The sequence below is a fragment of the Eublepharis macularius genome, chromosome 1 (assembly GCF_028583425.1).
Source record: "Eublepharis macularius isolate TG4126 chromosome 1, MPM_Emac_v1.0, whole genome shotgun sequence".
NCBI classification, from domain to species: Eukaryota; Metazoa; Chordata; class Lepidosauria; order Squamata; family Eublepharidae; genus Eublepharis; species Eublepharis macularius.
The window spans coordinates 113,216,097-113,233,311 of record NC_072790.1 but is presented as its reverse complement, the minus strand read 5'-3'; the positions used below and the strand labels follow the sequence as shown (position 1 = coordinate 113,233,311).

At 40.3% G+C, this 17,215-nt stretch overlaps 1 protein-coding gene across 1 annotated transcript in view; it reads right to left on the bottom strand.

Annotated features, from left to right (window-relative positions):
- LAMA2 (laminin subunit alpha 2) overlaps positions 1 to 17,215 on the bottom strand; it is a 703,642-nt gene that overhangs the window by 123,147 nt on the left and 563,280 nt on the right. The window contains exons 38-41 of the mRNA XM_054974995.1: positions 16,924 to 17,040; positions 14,203 to 14,366; positions 13,311 to 13,449; positions 4,478 to 4,580 (exon numbers count right to left, since the gene is read on the bottom strand). Coding sequence (XP_054830970.1) covers positions 4,478 to 4,580; positions 13,311 to 13,449; positions 14,203 to 14,366; positions 16,924 to 17,040 — 523 coding nt within the window. The remainder of the gene's footprint in view (positions 1 to 4,477; positions 4,581 to 13,310; positions 13,450 to 14,202; positions 14,367 to 16,923; positions 17,041 to 17,215) is intronic.

Genomic DNA, 17,215 nt, shown 5'->3' with positions numbered 1-17,215 from the left:
GCAAGAAATTATTTAAACTATTTGAAGCGACCACCTTCAGAAATCTGATATTTGTAGTTGTTTATGAACTGGTATATAACTGGAGAATGACCTGTATATCCAAGTATTTTAGGAACTGTTGAACTCTCTTCCAATTATATACTCTAGTGACACTGATTTATTGTGAAATGTGCTTCCATTTTGCTGATATACATTTTTGTAGCTGTAAAGCAAGGAAAAGCAAAAAACTTACGGGACTTTCTCAAGATACAAAGATAATGATCGCAAAAGAGACTTAAATACATATTACAAAACAAAGGGTCAGAGAAAAAATAAACCAGAATCTTTTAAAAAGTGTAGAACTATGCCAAAAATATTTTTATCATCAGTTTTGTGGAACAGCTGCCTTTCAAGAGTACTAACAGTCAGGGCTGGTGCCACCATTGAGGTGGTGAGGCGGGCACCGTGGGGCTGGAGGGGGCGCCAGAGGGGTTGCTGGGGTGGAGGCGCATGCCACGGAGCTGGCGTGCCTGGCTCGCAACTGCTGCTGCAGCCGGCCAGCCCCGCGCCGCCGCCACCACCACACACCCCCGGCTGGGTGCAGCAGCCGCAGGCTAGGCCCGGCAGGTGGCCGGGGCGGCGTGCGGAGTGCAGGCAGCCTCCCTGCGCTGCCCCAGCCACCTGCTGGCCAATGGGCCTGGCTTTGCTGTGTGATGATGTCATCACGCAGTCCGGGGGCATGCGTGCACACTGTGCGTATGTGCACAGGAGGGTGGCCACAGGCACCAGAAACCCTGGCGCCGGCGGTGCTAACACTGCAACCCTAAATCCATTGAAATCAATGGTGTAACTCTATTTAGGACTGTCAGTGTTTCAATACTCTTCACTAAGCAAGCTTTAGAGATTATCTTAAAACAAGAACCATCTCAAGAAAGTTCTCTGGACAGGCGGCATAGAAATTTTCTAAATAAATAAATAGTAACCAAATGTGGAAGTAAAGTTGACATAAATAAGAAGTAATGAGGCTTACTGTGGAGGTTCCTGTTGAAAGAAAAAAAAAGAACTCTGGTTTGGTCTACAAGACTGTCAGTAGTTTGGAAGGAAAAAAAGATATATTTAACTCTGCCTGCAGGCAAGAACAATAATCACATTTAGAAATGTTAAGGTAAAAATTATCATTTTAATTCTGTAGCAAGAAATAAGCAAGGACATGCTTATATAATGAGGTATTGTTATTTTATCAGAAAGTCATTCTGGAAATGTCAGGACAATATTCCTATCCTAATATTTAATGAAAAGACAAGCATGCCCTTCCTCAGTTCCCATATGGAATTAAAATGGGGCAGGGAGGGAGACTAAAGGAGAGTGCCTGCCTTACAACAAGTCTACCCCTGTAGAAAAGAATGCCCCTTTAACATTTAAAGGGCCAAGGCCCAACGCTCAGCAAGAGTGCTCCCTGCTCCCCAACCACTGCTGTCTCTCCGATATGACTCTCAATTCCAATGTTATCAGGAGTCTCTACATTGTATGTATTACCCACATGATATGGGGAATGTAACTACGTACCAATTCCAATTATATAAAAAAATCACATCGCTTCTTAAGTTTGTATTTTCTTTTAGCCATACATTTTCTGATAATTAAGAGGGGGGGGGGACGATCTCATCCAGACAAAAATATAGATTCTGAATAGAGGCGTGCAGATGGTGATTTCAAAATGCATCCAGAAGTTAATGATTTCTTATATATCCATAAGTGATTGTCTATTTTTTAAAAATAGACAATTTGGGCTCAGAACTCTGGAGGGAGGGAGGGCTCCTGCCCCCAGTCACTTTGAGACAGTATTGATGGGGGGAGTTATTTTCCTCTTTTGCTGCTCTGCGTGCACAGAATACTCCACGTGGAACAACAAAAATGGGGACTCTGGACTCAATTCTAAAAAAACAAACATCTGGTTTAGTTCTAATTTGGCATGGATAAAATGTCATAGGGTTTTTTACATATACTGCACCAGAGCCATCCCAAATAAAGTAAAGCTCTGGAAAATAAAGTATCTACATATACAATAAACTTTTGAAAAGTAATTTTTAATGCAAGACAAATGGCTATATACTGGAAAACCAAGAATCTTGCTTTTATTTTGAAATACACTACAGCTATAGGAAAGCAACATTTACTCATTCACAGTCAAGATCTTAAAAATCAGATTTGTGCAAAATTCTAGCTGTAGCATCTATTTCTCCCACTAGTTCCCCCTTCCAATCCCATAGAGACAGAAAAAATGAGTAAATCTCAATTTTAATAGCTGCCATCAGTCGTTTTGCTCTGTAAGGACTATTTCAGCAATTTTGGTGGTAATATATGGCATTTTCCTGATTAACAGCCATTTTATACCTTATGTAATTGGCTACAAATCAGGTAGATGTCATAACGTGGCAAGAAAACATTCCTATCTCTGTCACAGCCCAGGCTTGGCTTCCTGGAGGATATATTACTTGAGTGGTTTACAGGTTTTCATTACTTTAACTAATGTACTACCTGTAGTGCAGAGAGACAAATTCTTAGCTAATGATCATTTCTGCCTACTAGCTCTTTATGGAGTCCCTATCATTTGTCTTTCAATTCTAGTTTCCTACAGGGGTTTTGGGAAATTCTAAGGCGGTTTTTCTCTGTGTTTTTACCTCAAGGTTCTCTGTCTAGCCCAGAAATGCTAAGCCATGGAAAACGGATTATGCTAATAGCACCTATGATATAATAATCTTAAAGCAAAAGCTACAAACCAAATAAAAATAATTAATTTCAGCATCTAATTCTGCTTTATCTCTATTCACACCAGAACTCTTAACTGACTCCTGCAGGGAGGGTGAAATGTGTCACAATATATTACCATATGTACAGGAATTGAGCGCTGGGAAAAACATTAAAGCTTTATGTTTCAGCTAAGCAGTTTCATCACTGCCAGAACTTTCTAATGAAAAAGAAAAATCAGCTTCATAACCTTCCAATTAACCTGTAATAGAGTTTCATGACCACACATGAGTACCAAATGTGTAAGTTTATAAGAAGCCTCTCTGCACTTGGATCAGATTGCTTCAGAAAGGCAGAAGTTTCACTTAGCACTGTGATCTTTGACGAAGACTAGAAGCATATATACATTTGAATATTATGTTAACAAGTGCTTATTGTAATATAATGCAAGCTCCTTGGGTTAGATTCATTTGTGTTGCCACAAAAGGTCCAGTTTCAGTGGCTGCCTTTACAAGTCACTGCATGTTCCTTGGCGATAGTCTCAATAGTATTGCCAGGTCCTTTCACCCTCTGGGCAGGAGGCAGCAGACCTAGCACTCACCTTTGTAGATGTCTTCGCATGTGTGTGCTCCCAATCTGTGTGATGATGTCACTTCCTGGAAGTGACACCATTATGCAGGGCCTCATGCCGCCCCTGGGAGCACTACTGTGCTCTGCACTGGGCTGGTTTTGGCCCGTTGGGGCCAAATTGGGCCCCTTTGGGGCCTAAACAGGCCCACTGTGAAGCACAAAGCTCTCCAGGGCCCTCCTGGCAGTAGTCCTGTGCTCCACTGCAGGCTGCATTGGGCCTGTTTGGGACCAAAATCAGCCTATTGCTGAGCATGAGAGCACTGCTGGGGTGGTACAATGGGCCTTGGAGTGCTCCTGTGCTTTGGAGTGGGCCGATTTCGGCCCCAAATGGGCCCAATTCGATTTGCTGTGGAGTGCTTCTGGTAGGGCCCTGGAGAGCCCCTGCACTTCACAGTGGGTCAATTTAGTGGCCCCAAATAGGCCGAAACTGGCCCACTGCAACGTGCAGGAGCACACCCCATCCCCCAGGAGCACACCCTGGGAGCACATTCTCCTACCTTTTCCCCTGCCAGCCAGGTAAACAGGGGCAGGGGGTGGAGGATGGGAGCAGGGGATATATACGCAGCAGGGGACTGGCAACCCAAAGTCTCAACAACCTGCACACTTTTTTTTTAGAATAAAATTAGATGAAGATATTGTGATGTAGTAGCTAGGAGGCACTTTTCCTTCCTTTTGAACTCCTCCCCCCCCCATTTCATAATCTTCCTTTGCCTTCTGTTCATGAGATTTTAAACACATTATTTATTCTCATATAAATTACCCTGTCCCTAAGTCTAAGGATAGAGAGAGATAGTTATTATTATCATTCACATTCTCTCTGTAGGTCATTTAGGTCATTATTTTTATTGTGTTGTTTTTACAGATGAGAAGCAAAAGATGGGAAACAGCAAGTTGCCTCAAAAACACTCAACATCACGACTGAAGTGGGATTTAAATCTTGCATCTCGGAGCCTGCCACTTTAGATGGGTACACAATTAAAGTCAATATCCCTGGATTAATATAGAGATAAAATTGTAAATCAAAGTATTTTCCTATAGAGGTGTCTAAGCATGGAGGTCACTGCAAATCTTACTTGCTTTTCAGTAAAACTCAGTTGTTTTTTAAAGGTGAAATATATACCTTTAACATCATTTGCTTGCCTGTTGGCATCATTAAGAACCCTGAAGCTTTTTTGCAGAGCACTCTTAGCACCATCCTTTAATGATCCTTCTGGACCAGATGCCTATAGGGAAAACACAATAACAAGTGGTCTCACTAGTATGTATGCTAACCAGCAGGTTTGATACATTTAGAATCCTAAAAAAGTAAAGCATTATAATTTAGCCAAAGAATCATGAACATTTAGAATGATCATCAATGTATTTTCATTATACTTTCATCACTGTGATACTTCTCTTACAACACAACTATTTTTTTCTGATGTATTTAGCTTTAGATGAAAGCATAGGCCTCCCAAACTGCCAATGGCCATGAAACAGGAAAAAATGCTTTAAATGCATGTAATGAAATTAACACTGAACGAGGAAGCAGAACATTTCCAATCTATTTTCTCTACTACAGTTTACAAGTCTATATAACATACTTAAGCATCTATATGAACACAGCTATTGCCTTGCTAAAGTATGTATGAGACCTGCTACAAACATGTTGCAATTTGTAAGTCAAGCTGTGATAAATGTATGAAAAGGATGTTGTAAGTTACAGCATAAAATCAAAGGAATAACATTACTTCTATTAAAATGTCAAATGTTTGTGGAACAGTAATGATGACTGAACAGAGAGACACATGGAGTACTCACATACAAGAATTTTAATACACAGTCTATCATATATTTCATCAAGGAGGCTGCCCTTCAAGACTGTCTGGAAGCTTCAATTGCTAAGAAATGCTATAACCAGAAAGTTGAATGGAATGGGTCTCAGGGACTATGAGCAGAACTACAAGTGACAAAAGGCACAGGTTGGACACTTGTCAGCTTCCCTCAAGTTTTGATGGGAAATGTAGGCAGCTTGGCAGAATGTTGGACAAGTGACAGTTGAAAAGTCCATTGGACAGCAGTCAGAGAGCCAAGCTGCAAAACTAGGATGCCTACATTTCCCATCAAAACTTGAGGGAAGCTGACAAGTGTCCAATCTGTGCCTTTTGTCACTTGTAGTTCCGCTCTATGTCACTCCATTCTTGTTCCAGCTATACTTGCTCCCAATTTGCTTTCTGGCCCAATTCAAGGTGCTAGTTTTGAACGTGAAAGTCCTATACAGTTTGGGGCCAGCATACCATAAGGACCATGTTCTCTCACATGGACTTATTCCATCAACTGCTGTCATCTTTGGTGGCCTTGCTTTGGGTGCTCTGCCATCTGTGGCTGGAAGAGGCAACCTGAGAAAGGCCCTCCCTGGTTGTGGCAGTGAAATTTTGGAATTCTCTCCCCTGGGAGATTTGTCTGTCTCCTGCTTTCATTGTCTTTCACCAGTGGGTGAAGACTTTCTTGTTTTGTGTGACATGCCACCAGTAAACTCTTTTTTGTTTGATTTTTGTATGTTTTAACTGTATTATTAGATATTTATATATACATTTTAAATGCTATTTTAATGTTTTAAATGTTATTAATATCTTGATGTTTGCTGCCTTGGACACCCTATTTGGGTGGAAAGGTGATATAAAAATATTTTAAATATATGAATAAAATGTATGTAGATGAAATATATTTTTGTTATTGATGAACAGTTTGGTAGCACGTGCATATACATGTACAATACTTATATAAGTGAGGGTTTAAACAACAATCAACAACAGTGGGCGTATCAAACAAAATAAACAGAGTAGTAGCAATGTATACATAAACCTCCCTGCAAGGGAAGTCTACAACAATGTGCTGGAAACTTTAATGACCTCTCTCAAAGATGCCATCATATCAAACCTATTTCTTGAGAAAACAGAAGACCTACTTGCAATTTGAGTGGTTGAGTTTGCATTTCACAGGGTTTGGAACTGATTCATGTGGGGATGATGATGGGGAGACAGTGGCTAAATGTTAGATCATTTGCTTGGCATGTAGAAAGTTACATGTCATGTGTTCAAGTATTTGGTTTAATAAGCTGATTAATAAATGTTATTGGCTTATAAAATAAATGAATTTAATTAATTATTAAATAAATAACTAATAAATAAACCTCCCATCATTGAGGCACTTTGGTTTACTGCAAAACTGAGTGACCTAAAGAGAGCCAGAAGATGTCTAGAAGAATGCTGGCAGAAAACTTGAAATGAATTGGAATTGAATGTTATAGAGCCATTGGAAGACCTATGAAGCGGTGGTGATACCATTGTGTCAGCTAGTTCATGACCATGCCAGTTCTTTAAGGTCTCTTGACATCTTGACATCCTAAATCTTTACCATTCCAGGAGCAGACAATTAGTTGTAATACTACTGCAAAGTTTTTTGTTGATAAAAATAACACAAATATGCTCTGATCTGGATGACAGCTGTATTATAGGCCAAGCAGAAAAAATGTCTAATACGTCATATGCCCTGCTTAGGAATCATTTTGTCCCAGGTACTATGATAGATATTGATATGATCCTGGCATCTGTGAAGGCCACCACTTGCACACTGGATTCTACCCATCCTGGCTGCCAAAATCATGTAAGGATCACATTAATAAGCCCTTGATGCCCATCATAATCAAGTCACTAACTCTGTACACTTTCCCTCAATCAAAGAGGCAGTTATCCATTCACTGCTTTAAAAACCACAGGGCAGGGTGGTTAAAATGCAATCAGTGCAGGGTTGGGCACCTATCCCCCTCACTGGGATGGGCCAGTTGGATATTCATCTGCCTCAACCCCCATAAGCCTGGTGGAACATCTCTGTCTTGCAGGCCTGGTGAAAGGATAACAGATCTTATTGACACCAGGCCTCCACAGATAGAGAGTTCCACCAGGTATGTGCCAGGACTGAAAAAGCCTTGGCCATGGTTGAGGCAAGGCGAACCTCCTTAGTTGTTTGTCTGCTGATCAGAGCAGCCTCCGGGGAATATAGGGCGAGAGGCAGTTCTGTAGGTATGTTGTCCCTGTCTGCTAAGTGCCTTAAAAGTCAAGACTAGAACCTTGAATCTGACCCAGAACTCCACAGCGAGCCAGTGCAGCTGGCGCAGAACAGGTATAATATGTAAGCTAATACCATTAAAATTTAGAAACTTTATTGTAGTTTCAAAACACATTAGTTACAAATAAGAGACAAATGAAACGTGAAATAAATCATTACAGAGACATTTGTTATAGTTTTTTTAAAAAAATCCTTACAACAAAAGTCCTGTGGGTCACACATTATGTTTAAAGAAAAAGAAAACAAATTAAGTGAAAAGACAAGTAAACAAGAGCATTTAAACGTTATTAGTAGTCTAAACCTAAATTTAGAGTTCTATGGTTAAAAATCGTTTTGTCAATTTGATACTAGTTACATTAATGTGTTTTCTTACTATTTAAGTTTAAGAAATATTTTTATTAAATTGGCCAAAGTTATTCATCTCAACTGTCAGGTGATAGTTGTTTGGTCTTACTCCAAGATGGTCACTCTTGTCCAGGTTGAAGAGATATTACTATGGTTTTATATGCTCAAACCACAAATGACCCAAAGTCCAGAATATGAAACCACTCTAACTGCTCTAAACCACTCTAACTAACCTGGGAGAGGACCTTCTCAGTAGTGGCACCAAGAGTGTGGAACTCTTTCTGCAGGGAGATTCATTTGTCCCCTTCTGTGGCCATCTTCTGCCAGTATGAATAATTTTTTATTTCTCTTGACATCCCCTCAATGACCCCTCCTTCTCAATGTTTTAACTGTTGTTTTTATTTTTTGTATTCATTTTAAGTTCTGTTTTAAAATTGTTTTAATGATATATTTGTGTACTGATTTTGATGGTTTTTAATATGAGACTCCAATTTTTTCTAATTTGGTGGCCCTATGATGGCAGAAACCTTGGTAAAAATCTGTAGATAAATAAATTAAGCTAAATTTAGTATAATTTTCTAGATCAACTTGTAGTAGCTTATAGTAGTAGTTTATAATTATCCACATTTTTTTTATACTCAAAAGTATAACTTGTTAGATTGGTGACATCAATTCTTCATCCATTTAGGAATGAATACAAGCTTGACTTGTATTTTGAAAAAAAGCCTATAGGGAAAGTATCACTTCCAATCATACAGTTGCTCATAGCTGAAGCAGGTTTTGTGTGGGTTGGATGACATCACATTTTCCCTTTCAGTTACAGCTCTTTTAATGACTAAGGTGAACTGGAGTTTATTGCTACATGAATCATTTTATCTCTGATTTCCATCTTACTTCTGAGAAAAGCTGAAGTACCAATTGCCCTGCACAGATACTCTGAACATTTTAAAAGGGCTAAAATAACTTGCATGAGCTGACATTCCTATTTATTTCCGCCATGGAATGGGCATTTCCACATAGTCACAGGAATGCATGGCAGCTCCTGTGAGTGACTATGGGTGGACAGGATGTGGGTCTTCATACTAACATCATGTGAGTTTGTTACCAGATTGAAATATTAAAACAGTACAACTTTACTGTTAAAACCGCTTGTTAAGACATAAAAGTTCTGCACATTAATAGGGCCGGATCGATGGGGGAGGCAGGGGGGGTAGTCTGCCCCCGGCGCCGCCAGGGAGGGGTGCGCAGCTGCCAGAGTGCGCAGGCGGCAGCATGGGCAGCCTCCCAGCCCCCCGCGCTGCCTTTCACCTGCCCCGCAGGACAGGGGGCGGCCGGCTTGCCGTGCACCCCCTGTCCTGCAGGGCAGGCAAAGGGCAGCTGGCCACCCCCTGTCCTGCAGGGCAGGTGAAAGGCAGCGCGGGGGGCTGCGAGGCCGCCTGCACCATTAGCCTGCGGAGAAGAGAATGGCGCGGGCGGCTTCTCAGCCCCGCATGCTGCCTCCGGCGCCCGCGTGATGATGTCACCAAATTGACATCATCACGCCGCGTCGGGAGCGCACGCGTGCTGTGCGCACACGCAAGGCCAGACAACGGTTGCCCCGGACCCTAGATCCGGCCCTGCACATTAATTGTATTAAATTTTAGAACCTTATTAATACAACATCACTAGTAAGCAGTTTGAGACCCTTTTTATCTGGGTAGAATACATTTGACTCATATCATAAAACAGATAGTATTGCTAGCTATAAACATACTCTCAATAACAACATAACATTATTGTGCCATTAGGCCATAGCTCGCAACAAATAAGTAATTAATCACTAACTAACTCTTCTTTTTAAGATTACATGTGCATGAGAAGATAATATTAGAATATAATTATAGATTTTTAGAAAAGTGTTTAGATGATTGCATCTACAGACTATTTTTAAACTTTCAAAATTTCTCCTACTTATGCAACTTGTAAACACTTATAGTGTTTCAAGCAAAATGCAACTCACAAGCCTGATAAACTTCTTATTTTTCATAACTTGTTTGCATATAGGGTTGCCAATTCTGGGTTGGGAAGTTCCTGGAGATTTGGGGGTGGATCCTGGGAATGGTGGGGTTTGGGGAGGTGATACACTTTATTTGGGCATAGTGCCTTAGAGCCCACATTCCAAAAGTAGCCATTTTCTCCTAAAGAACTGAACTCAGTAGTATGGAGATCTCTTGTACTTCCAGGAGATCACCAGACCCCAGGGGGATGTTGGCTTTGGTTGAAGACAGCGGGACATTTTTTGGCCCAGGGACTACCAGTAAATTCTGACCTCCTGAGTGCAACGCTCTTCAGGGGACATACCAGGAGAGGCAGTCCTGCAGGTACATTGGTCCTAGACTGTGAAGGGACTTAAAGGTTAGTACCACAATTTTGAAACAGATCTGGTACTCAACCTGGAGCCAGTGCAGCTGGTGGAGCACTGGTTGAATGTGTGCTGTCATTGGGGTACCCATAAGTACCTGTGCCACTGCATTCTGGACAAGTCGTAATTTCCAGGTCAGTTTCAAGGGCAGTCCTGTGTAGAGCAAGTTACAGTAATCCAGCCTGGAGGTGACCGTTGCATGGATCGCTGCAGTTAGGTCCAAGCGAGAGAGGAAGGGGCCAGCTAAAGCAGTCATTCACCTCCAAGATCACTTTGAACACTCAGGAAAATCCAGTTGCAAATGATCTATGAATGCAGCCTTGATTTAGTTTCTTTTTTTCTGCTGCTGCTTTTAGGTATGCTTTTATGACTGTATTTTTGTTTTAAATTTTAATTGTTCTGTACTTTTTTCATTCAGTGCTTTAAGTATCATTTTGGTGGCATAAAAAACTAATAATAGAAATATTAGACATATACCAGTGTGGTGTAGTTATTAGGGCTGTCAGACTAGGATCTGGGAGATTCAGAGTCAATTCTTTACTGTGTCATGAAATTTGCTAGGTGTTCTTGAGCCAGTCACCAATTCTCAGCCTGAACTACCCCACAGGTTTGTGATGAAGGTAAATCTGGCAAGGAAGAATCATGTATGCCATTCTGTGCTCTTTGGAGGAATGGTGGGGGAAAAGTGCACTAGATAGATTCAGCAGCTATTTTATTTCATTTTATACCTCTGTAACAGCAAAATGAACCTGCACGTGTGTACAAACAAGAATAGTAATCTGAAACTTCTTTCTTGCTGTTTATAAACTGCTTTTATAAAATATATTTTTATAGAATATATTTTTCTTGTTTACTGAAACAGTAGTTATAAGAACTTTCACTAGTGTATTTGCCTGTAATACAAATGTAAAATTGTTGCAGTGTGCTTGTAATAGCTTTACATACACCCATTTCTCAGCATTTATGAGCTGGTTGGCCTTCAGTGTAATCCTTCAGTAACTGTGACAGATGTCCCACAGCTGCTATCTTAATGGTCTGCTTTGTTTCTCACACCACAAACAGATAATCTTTCTAATCCGTTTATTTATTGCATTTATCATTTGCCTAATTTCTTAAACATTTTCCAGTTCATGGCCTGGTAAACACAGTATCTAGATAGGTGTAGTCAATTTGTTAAAAAAAGGTACCAGTACTCATATATGTGGCTGCACTGATTTCCACCAATTCCCCCTTCAGGCCTTAAGAGATCCACCCTGTTATGTTTAGGCCTAGGGCCTTTTTAATATCAAATTAGCCTCTGATTTACCTTTTCATAATCAAGCTCTGAGTTAGCTTAGAGAGCTAGGAAGAGAGAGGGCAACTGAAGTGCCATTTGCTTTCTTCCAAACATCTCTTAGGATGTTTGGAGAAACTGACAGCTTGTGGTAAATAACTCTGTTGTTCTAGCCTTTTGGCTCTGTCATAAAAAACAGAGATCTGTGAGTCAAGGCCCACAAGTGATACATCTAGCCATGGCCAGCTAGGGAGGAGGCTGAGTTTAGAGGAAGGAACTCTCCCCCCCCCCGCCCCCATCTCAGGAAGAAAGCGTACAAAAAGCTGAATCCTAGGATAGTGGACAGAGGGTCATGGAGGCCAGGCTTTCTTTCCTTTCCTAGGCATTGGGCACCCATCTCAAGCAGCAGAAGAATATATGCTGGGGTAACACTTACTGTTAGACAATGGCAACTGCTTTTCTTTTTTTTCCTGGTAGCTGCAAAACCTTGGTGCAAACTTTATTTCCTCTACCTTGCAATCTCTTTATATTCTGTAGTCTTTAGTAGCTCAGTAAAGACTTTTCTTGTTAAGATAATACAGCCCCCTCCCAGCAGCCATGTTGCCAGGAGGGGTGCCCACCTGGTGCCCACCTGGGCAGACCACCTCCAGGGAACCCCAGGGCAAGTCCTTCCCTCATGCTGTATGGCTGAGGCTTTAGGAGCTTGAAAGGGGGGAACCATTTTCCTGGCCAGCCGGGTCGAAGCCATTCCTAGAATGGACCAAATCTGAGGCAGTGGGGCTCGCCCAGACAGGTCAAGGCAGGGTTGCCTTGACCTGTCTGGTCAAGGCAGAGGTCCAGGGTTGATCCCATGGCTTGACCTGTACTGCTAGTATGCCTTTGCCGCAGTTAATTGTTGATGTTGTGTTTAATAAATTAGCCCTTAGTTCCAAGCCTTGTGTCTGTCTCCTTGTTTGGACTGGAGCAGGGGGCAAAGCTGTGTCAGTTCTCATTCACGTGCCTGTTGCCTGGTCATCTACCAGGACTTCATGCACAGTCAGAGGCTAACCAGCTCTCTCCAATGGCTGACAAAGAATAAAGCCTGTTCCAGTTGGGGTGATGGCATGTTACTGGGGAACTAAGGATCAGAGAGAACCCCCCAAGCCATAACACCCCCAAAAAGGGGTCTGGTACTTAGTACCAGTGAGAACCACCACAAAAAAAACTTGGTTGTTGTTGTCAGCTTCTCCATGATTGTTCCTCAGCTGGTATGGGGCATCCTTCACCCACCCATTTAAGAAAAACTAAATAATTATATACTATACTAGTGTCACATTTCTTATTAGATAGAGAGATGTCACCAGTATGGTACAAAACTATGTAGCCTGTCCTAATTATTTGAATGCAGATGTTATTCAGAGAAGCATCAAAACAACCACAGATTCTACAGAACCCATGCTTTTCTAGATAATGGCCGTTTCCACATGCCCTTAAAGGGACAGCCCACTCACAGTGGCGACATCTCCATTTGCAAAATGTTTGCAGGCCTTTTGGCTTCAGTTTTTTCAGTGCCTTTTTTGTGACCATGGAAAATGCATTCCCGGAAAAGGCACCGAAAAAACAGAAGCCAAACGGCCTGCAAACTTTTTGCAAATGGAGACGTCTGAATTCCTGGGGAAAAGCTGCCAGCATTCCATGAGTGGGCCATCCCTTTAAGGGTGTGTGGAAATGGACAATGTAAATGGGGCCTGATGCAAATTTACTTGCAGATCCAGAAAGAGTATGTCAGACTTTGACTGCTGGGATTGTATTTTTATGTTCCCCTGAGAAATTTTCATTTTTTCTTACCAGTCGTATAGCTTCATTGGCACGGGCTTTAGCTTCTTTGGCAATTCCATCAGCTTTATCAATATAATCCTTGATGTTACTGTAGGCCTTAAAAGCAACTGTGGCATTGAATGAGAGATTTTTTGCTTCATCGAGGATCCTGTTGGCATAAAAGTCATCACAACTATTGAAAGTACAGGGGAAAGTGAAACAACAACAACAACAAATAAAGAACACATTCTTCAAGCTGTATAGCCTCTAACTCGTTTCTTAACAGAAAAGATAAACTTGCATGCACTGTCTAAAGCCAGTCCACACAAATAAGTGAATTGTACTGTTAGAGTCCAAAGCAAAGATCACTTATGAAATGATATAATCAATGACACATTTAAGCCTCTGATAGTCCTAGGTGCCAGAATTTTCAGAATAACTTAATCTTATCCCTTTCATTTTTAGCTGCTCGCCATGAAACTGAAGAGAAGGCTGAATATAGCAGCCTGGGTCTTGTATTTAGTAATGACTAGGCAATTTTTACTTCATCTTGGAAAAGACCATAATGATACCATAACCAAGTCTGAAATTCCTTATTTTAAAGAGGACAGGTCTATCAATGGCTATTAGTCATAAATGACTAAATAGAGCCTACAAGCTTAAAGAAAGCAGCCCGCTGACTACCAATACTGGAAAACAACAATGGGGGAGGCTTGGGTTCTGAGCTTCCCATGTGGTCCTTCAAGGGGAATCTGGTTGGCTCTGCATGGAATCGAATGATCACCTATATGGGTCATTAGTTTGATCCACCACAGCCTTTCATTGTTCCAGAATGGAATATTAAACAAGCTTTTATCATTAAGAGAATGTTATAGAATATTCTATTTCACATTAAAAAATTAGAAACTCATGGTTGACATACCCATCCAGTATTGAAGATGAATCATTCAGCTGTGCTGCATGATTCTCTGCCTCCAATACTTTTTCTGGAAGTCTCCTGTCTTTGATGTCTTGGGACAGATCGTCTATTTTATCCTTTAGCTCATCAGATAATGGACTTATTTTGTCCCGAACATCATCCACATACTGAGAACCACAAAACAAAAGCTTTAGGCAAATGAATACAAACTTTCTGTCTGGTTTTTTTTTCATGGCATTACAATTATCTGTTCATTATTCTCCAGTAAATTCAGGGTTTTGATTCTCATTGAGGCTCTTGTCCAGGTGCTGGTCAAGCTGACACCTGCTTGCCTTCAGAAGCAGATAGATGCAATGGCATCAGGCTCCTTCAGCTGTACAACATGAACTAATAAAATCTTAATGAGTCGTTAGAGAAAATATTGAGTGATTCTATTCATACAGAAATGTGTCATTCAAGTAAAATCACAATTTTAGTTTTATATCCTTTGAAAGCCATGAAGAAAAGTAGTATGTCATGACAGGAGGATATTGACTAGAAATGCACATGCTGTTGCTGTATCAACATACAAAAGCCAGTAAAAAATGTATACATAGTCTAAGAACCAATTTCTATGCGTTGCCTTGAATTAATCCACTTCCACAATGTATGAAACTGCTTTTGTACATAAGGCAGGAAGGGAATGCTGTTTTTGAAATATTTTCACATAGGTTAGCTCCAGGTTATACAATAATGATGGATAGATACACATAACCATTCACCATATGGTAATTTGATTGGTATGTTTGTAACTGCTAGATAAGCCTGTTTGGGTGGCTATGACAACTATTTAATCATATACAGTATATTACAATGTTCCTTATCTCTTGGCTGATTGATATAAAAATACAACCAGTTTACCAAGTACTTATATGCATTGTGGTACATTACCACTTGCCCTGACCTGGATAGCCCAGGCAAGCCCAATCTTGTCAGATTTCAAAAGCTGAGCAGGGCTGACCTTGGTTAGTAATTGGATGGGAGACCTCCAGTGAAGAGGTCTGTTTGTAAGAAAGAGCCAATGCATTTTACTTTACAGACGAAACAGTACAGATAAATGTAGGATTTGTATCACACATTCATCTGTACATGCACTGGTTGTAACATAAGAATTACTCAACATACATACAAACAATCATGTGTACATTGTACACTCTAGAGAGATTTTATATGCATTCACTATAATGTGAACAGGGCTACTGACACCATGAGGGCAGAAAGAGAGACAGCAGGAGGGGTTGATTCCAAAGCTGGAAATTCAGAACCCATAACCGTAGAGGCAGGGAATGTTCCCTAATGTTGCTGCAGTGAACAAAACGAAACTAAGAAGGAGGGTATAATGCCTTCCCCTTGAACATACGCTGTCGCATCAACCGAGAGGAGAGGATTGGATTTTCACATGTAAGTTGCTAACTTATTGCTCTACACAAAGTCCATCAGTGTGAAGAAGAGATCACCAAGAAATAACTTACATTTTTTAATTCAAATGGTGATGATTTTTTTTTTACACTCTCTGTCTCTCTGGTCATAACAGTAGCCTATGACTCAGCTGTACAAGCAAACGGACCACAGAATAAAAAGGGACATACATGGAAGTAAAATAGTACAAAAGAGTTTTTTCTTTGTTTACCCTAAACTTATTTCTATAGTACTCTGTGGTGAAAGAGGTGTGAATGCACATTTTCTAACCTGAAAAATAAATGTCCCTGAATGGAAATATGTGCCCACTTTTACCAGACTCTTTGTCTTCATCCTAAATTTTACAAGCAGAAATTTCACAGAAATAGGATGACCACTCTTCTCTTTTATACAAATAATCCTATCTCCTTCCTTATGAACCTACCTGGACACTACGGTTATCCTCTAAGGCCCTGTTAAGTGCTCCCACCTTTTGAGATTAGGCAGGTGGCAACACAGGAGAGGGCTGGAAGATAACCATTGTGGCACCAAAGCTCTGGAACTCTCCCCTCAGAGAGACTTCTGTTGCCAACTTCCACCAGCGTTTGAAGACTTTTTTGTTTTGTTTTGTCTGGTGTTTTCTCAGTGATCCTTCCTTCCTGCTCTAATTTAATTGCCATTTCATGTACATGTATTTTATTTTATTGTATAGTTTTAGTTGTTTGAAAGATGTATTTTTGTTTGGTTTTAATGGTTTTTAAGATGTGTTTTTACTATGTAGATTTTTAATCTGTTAGCTTCCTTGGTGGCCCTGATGAGGGCAGAAAGGAAAGGTATAAATTTTGTAAATAAATAAAAAACATGTATTAAAAATAAAATATTTTCTCCTGATCAGCAGGACTTGAAATGACTTACATCAATTAAAACCCATTAAAATTCCAAATCACAGAAATATAAGTAACAAATTATCTTACATGGACAGAACAAGAGGCAGCACAAGAGGGGCATGTGTGTAAAATTTCTGCTAATCTCCACTTAATGTCGTACCCTTCCCTGCCCCAGCACTACAAGTCATAGTGAGGCTACAGAAGGTTGCATGCAGAAGAAGAGAGCGATATCAGCTGTTATTAATTCATTTTGTTCATGGTTCTTTGGATTCAATCTATAGTTTGCAAAACAAATAATGTAGTTTCCACAAATATTAGATCAATTTACTCTTATTTTCCCTATTTCAATTTTATGAAAATCTGTCTTGTTGTGACACGGCACCAATTTTATTAAACTTACCTCTACAGCTAAATTGATTCCATTTGCAAGGTCATTAGCCTCATTAAGAATGTCATTCCCTTCTTTTATAGTATTTTCAGCTTCCTGTCTTCCATCTTCTATAGCTTGCTTCCTTTTCTATAAGTTATATTAAAAATGGTTCAAATGCACATACATTTGTTTGCATGTTATTTCACTTTAAACAAAACTTCGTGTTAACTTCATTGTGCTTATTCTGAACAGCAGTAAAAATGCCATTTTGGAGAGTTCACCATCAATTAGAAAGAGGGATGGGAGATTAATTGAAAGAATA